General features: G+C 56.0%; 1 protein-coding gene across 1 annotated transcript; it reads left to right on the top strand.

Moving 5' to 3' along the window:
- The first annotated feature begins 616 nt into the window (after nucleotides 1–616).
- LOC143425433 (uncharacterized) lies at nucleotides 617–2,753 on the top strand. Its single transcript, XM_076898185.1, has 6 exons — nucleotides 617–842; nucleotides 929–1,123; nucleotides 1,235–1,463; nucleotides 1,632–1,980; nucleotides 2,156–2,488; nucleotides 2,538–2,753. Exons 1-6 carry the CDS (start codon nucleotides 617–619, stop codon nucleotides 2,751–2,753), a joined length of 1,548 nt encoding a protein of 515 aa, XP_076754300.1.
- Nucleotides 2,754–3,863: the final 1,110 nt, after the last annotated feature.

Below are 3,863 nucleotides of genomic sequence, written 5' to 3'. Positions count from 1 at the left end.
GTCATACTTGTCGCGGATCCGACCGATTGCACCTGTTGCACGCGGTCACAGGTTCGTGGCGATCGATTGGGCTGATTGTCTAGTGGTGGACGTATATGCGCCACCGAGATAGCCCCCCAGTCGTTTCGGCACATTACTGGACGAACTGCAGAACGTTGTTCCCTTGCACGCAGCTCGTCCAGTGTTCGTCCTCGGGGACTTCAATGCTTACGCATCTGCGTGGCACTCCCCGAGGAAGGACCAGAGGGGTCACTCGGTGTTGGACTGGGTGGCTGGCCTGGGTCTCAGGTTGTTAAACCGGGGCTCGGTTAGCACGTGCGTGCGGTACCAGGGCGAAAGCATTCTTGAATTTTCTTTCGCCAATGCCGTGGCAGCGTGCCGTGTGTCGGGTTGGTGGGTCGACGACGTGGAGACACTCAGATCATACGAATATGCGCATGGATGTCTCTATGCCTCCCCTGACCCGCCCATCAGCCCACCACCAGAGGAGGAATGATGGGCCCTGAAGGGCACGGATGGGGATGCCCTGATGGCGGCCGTCCTCGCAGAGGCCTGGCCGGGCATTCCGGTTGGACCAGTGGATATCAATGCGTAGGCGGATTGGTTCTCGGACATAATGTCATCAGTCTGCGACGTAGCGGTGCCACGTGTCCGGGCCAATCCGCCACGCCGCCCGGTGTACTGGTGGAGTGACGAAATTCGGCGGCTCCCCACTGAATGCGGTGTCGCTCGCCGCCAATACACCAGAGCGAGGCGACGTCGTAACAACGACGCAGCGAGAACGACACAGCTGTACGCTGGTCATCGTACACTTACGAAACAGTTGCTGCTGGCCATCAGGAGTGCCAAGGCTTAGGCCTGGGACGGACTCCTCTCGAAGCTCCGTGAAGATCCATGGGGGCGCCCGTATAAACTTGTCATGGACAAGTTACGTCCATGGGCGCCTCCACTCACGGAGACGATGAGCAGGTGGTCGGCACTTTGTTCTCATCTGGCGAGGTGTCGGCCCCCGCTCAATCCATCGACCGTGTTCAATGGTCACAGGAGTTGGAGGTGTCCGTGGAGGAGCTGGCCGGTGCCGTCAGATGCATAGGCGAGCGCAACACCGCTCCGGGTCCTGACGGTATACCTCGCCGCGCCTGGGCTTTGACACTCAGCGTCCTCGGTCTCCGTCTGTGCAGGCTGTTTACAGCCTGCCTCCAGACGGGGACGATTCCACTTCGGTGGAAGGTAGGACGGATGGTTCTCCTCAGGGAGGACAATAGGCCCGCGGAGTCGCCCTCCGTCTACAGACCTATCGTGTTGTTGGATGAAGTCGGTAAGCTCTTTGAGTGTACCGTTCAACGTCGCCTTGTCCAGCACCTGCCTCGGGATGGACTCGACCTGGCCGAGTTTGGCTTTCGGGAGGGACGATCCACTATCGACGCGATCTCGCGTGTCAGCTCCCTCTCGGACTCGACTACGTCCCGAGGGGGGGGGGGGGGGGGGGGGAGGGGAGTTGCTTTGGCTGTGTCATTAGACATCAAGAATGCCTTCAACTCTCTCTCGTGGGCGGCCATCCGCGGGCCTCTCGAAAGTCACGAGGTGCCCCTCTACCTGCGGATGGCGGTCGGAGATTACCTCCGGGACAGGGCTATCGTTTGCGGTGGCCACGATGGGTCTGTAAGGAGTAAGATAAACTGTGGAGTACCCGAGGTGTCCGTCTTGGGCCCACTTCTTTGGAACCTGAGGTACGACGAGGCTCTTCGGGTCTCCCTGCTGGTCGGCATGCATCTTACCTGTTACGCCGATGACACGATGGTGCTAGCCACCGGCAGGGACTTGAGGAGGACATCCGTCGAGCAGAGTTCGCGGTTGCGGCCATCGCCTCGCAAATTCGGGGCATTGGGTTGGAGTTGTCCCCTCAGAAGACGGAAATCGTCTGTTTCTGTCGTCTGGCTCCTTGAGTTTCGTCCTGCACTTCGCTCGTCTGACTGTCAGGTGGGGCAAACTCATGACTCATTTGAGTCGCATCATGCCCAACCTTGGTGCTCCGGACGAGCGGGTGCGCCACCTCTACTGTGGTGTAGTGAGGAGTGTGGCACTGTACGGGGCCTCTGTGTAAGCCGATGCATTGTTGGCGAGTCGGTGAAATGTCACACTTCTCCGACGGGAGTGGCGACGCGCTGCCATACGCTTCATAAGGGGCTACCGTACAGTGTCCTTTGAGGCGGCCACCACACTGACGGGTTTACCACTCTCGGAGTACCTGGCGCTCGAAGAAGCTTACATTTACAGTAGTCTTCGCATCGAGCGTCAGGTCTCCAGCCCGCTAGAGCACACGATTAGTCGGGACGAGCTTAAGCTTCAGGCCCGGCGGTTCACAATGCCGAAGTGGCGAGACGATTTGTCCCGTCACGAAGGACATTGGATCGTCGGAGCGATCCTGCCCATCCTAGATAGATGGGCAGGGCGTAGCACCGGACGGCTTACGTTCCGAGCCACAGAGGTGCGACCAATCATGGTTATTTCGGTCGGTACCTGTGCCGAATTGGAAGCGAGGCGACTGCGCGGTGTCACCATTGTGGCGCCACAGAGGTGTTGGAGATGGTTTCGTACCTCGCGCTGCCGAACATACTATCAAGGATGCTTGGTCGCTCGAGTGTATGGCAGGCCATGGTCTCCTTTTGCGAGGATGTCATGGTCGCGAAGGAGTCTCGTGTACAAGTTCACTGGCGCATAAGTCAAATTCAAACGAGATCATTTTAGATTAGGCTATATCAGCAAAGTTTCAGCCGCAAAAAATTGGCCAATGAAAAGACGATACTTTCTAGCGAAACCACTGCCAAGGGGCTTGGAAAAATTAGCGGGGAAAGAAGACCCTGTTGAGTTTGACTCTAGTCTGACATTGAAAGGAGACATGAGGGGCGTAGCTAAGATGGGGAATGGTAACATCGCCGGTGAAATACCACTCTTTTCAATGTTTCTTTATTTATTCAGTTAGGCGGAGAGCGTGCGCCGGTGTTTTGACCCGGTTGTCACGGAATTCTTGAATCAAACGTATACAAGTGGCGATCGGTCTACGACCGATCGCAGATGATACTCCCGCGTGATCCGATTCGAGGACATTGCTAGGCGGGGAGTTTGACTGGGGCGGTACATTTGTCAAAGAATAACGCACATGTCCTAAGGCCAGTTCAGTGATAACAGAAAGCTCGCGTAGAGACTGCGGTAACACGGTCTACCGATCTTGTTGGCTTGATGAGTTTTCAGCAAGAGGTGTCAGAAAAGTTACCATAGGAGTAACTGGCTTGTGGCGACCAAGCGTTCACAGCGACGTCGCTTTTTGATCCCTCGATGTTGGTTCTTCCTAACATTCCGAAGCAGAATTCGCCAAGCGTCAGATTGTTCACCCGCCAACAGGGAACGTGAGCTGGGCTTAGACCGTCGTGAGACAGGTTAGTTTTATCCTACTGATGACTACTCGTTGCGATAGTAATCCTGCTCAGTACGAGAGAAACCGAACATTCAGACATTTCGTTCATTTACTGGGTCGAGCGACCGGTGGTGCGAAGCTACCATCCGTGGGATTATGCCTGAATGCCTCTAAGGCCGTATCCTTTCCGGCCAAAGTAGGCAACGATGTCTCTAGGTGTCTCGCATGGGATGAAAGGCTCAAAACAAAGTGAATCTACTAGGTGGTCGATCGCGTTCGCGCGGTTGATCATGGCCTTGAGCCCAAATTTGCGAATGGATCCGTCATCGGGATTTCGCTGTACGTCGGTCGCGATGCTCTAACGGTCGATCATGGGTACACCAATTTCGACGTTAAAACTCGGGATAGTCTGCAGACGACTTAGGTACCTGACGGGGTGTTATACTTG

The sequence above is a fragment of the Xylocopa sonorina genome, chromosome 7 (genome assembly GCF_050948175.1).
Source record: "Xylocopa sonorina isolate GNS202 chromosome 7, iyXylSono1_principal, whole genome shotgun sequence".
NCBI lineage: Eukaryota > Metazoa > Arthropoda > Insecta > Hymenoptera > Apidae > Xylocopa > Xylocopa sonorina.
Note: the sequence above shows the minus strand (reverse complement) of the source record. Positions and strands in the feature narration are given on the sequence as shown.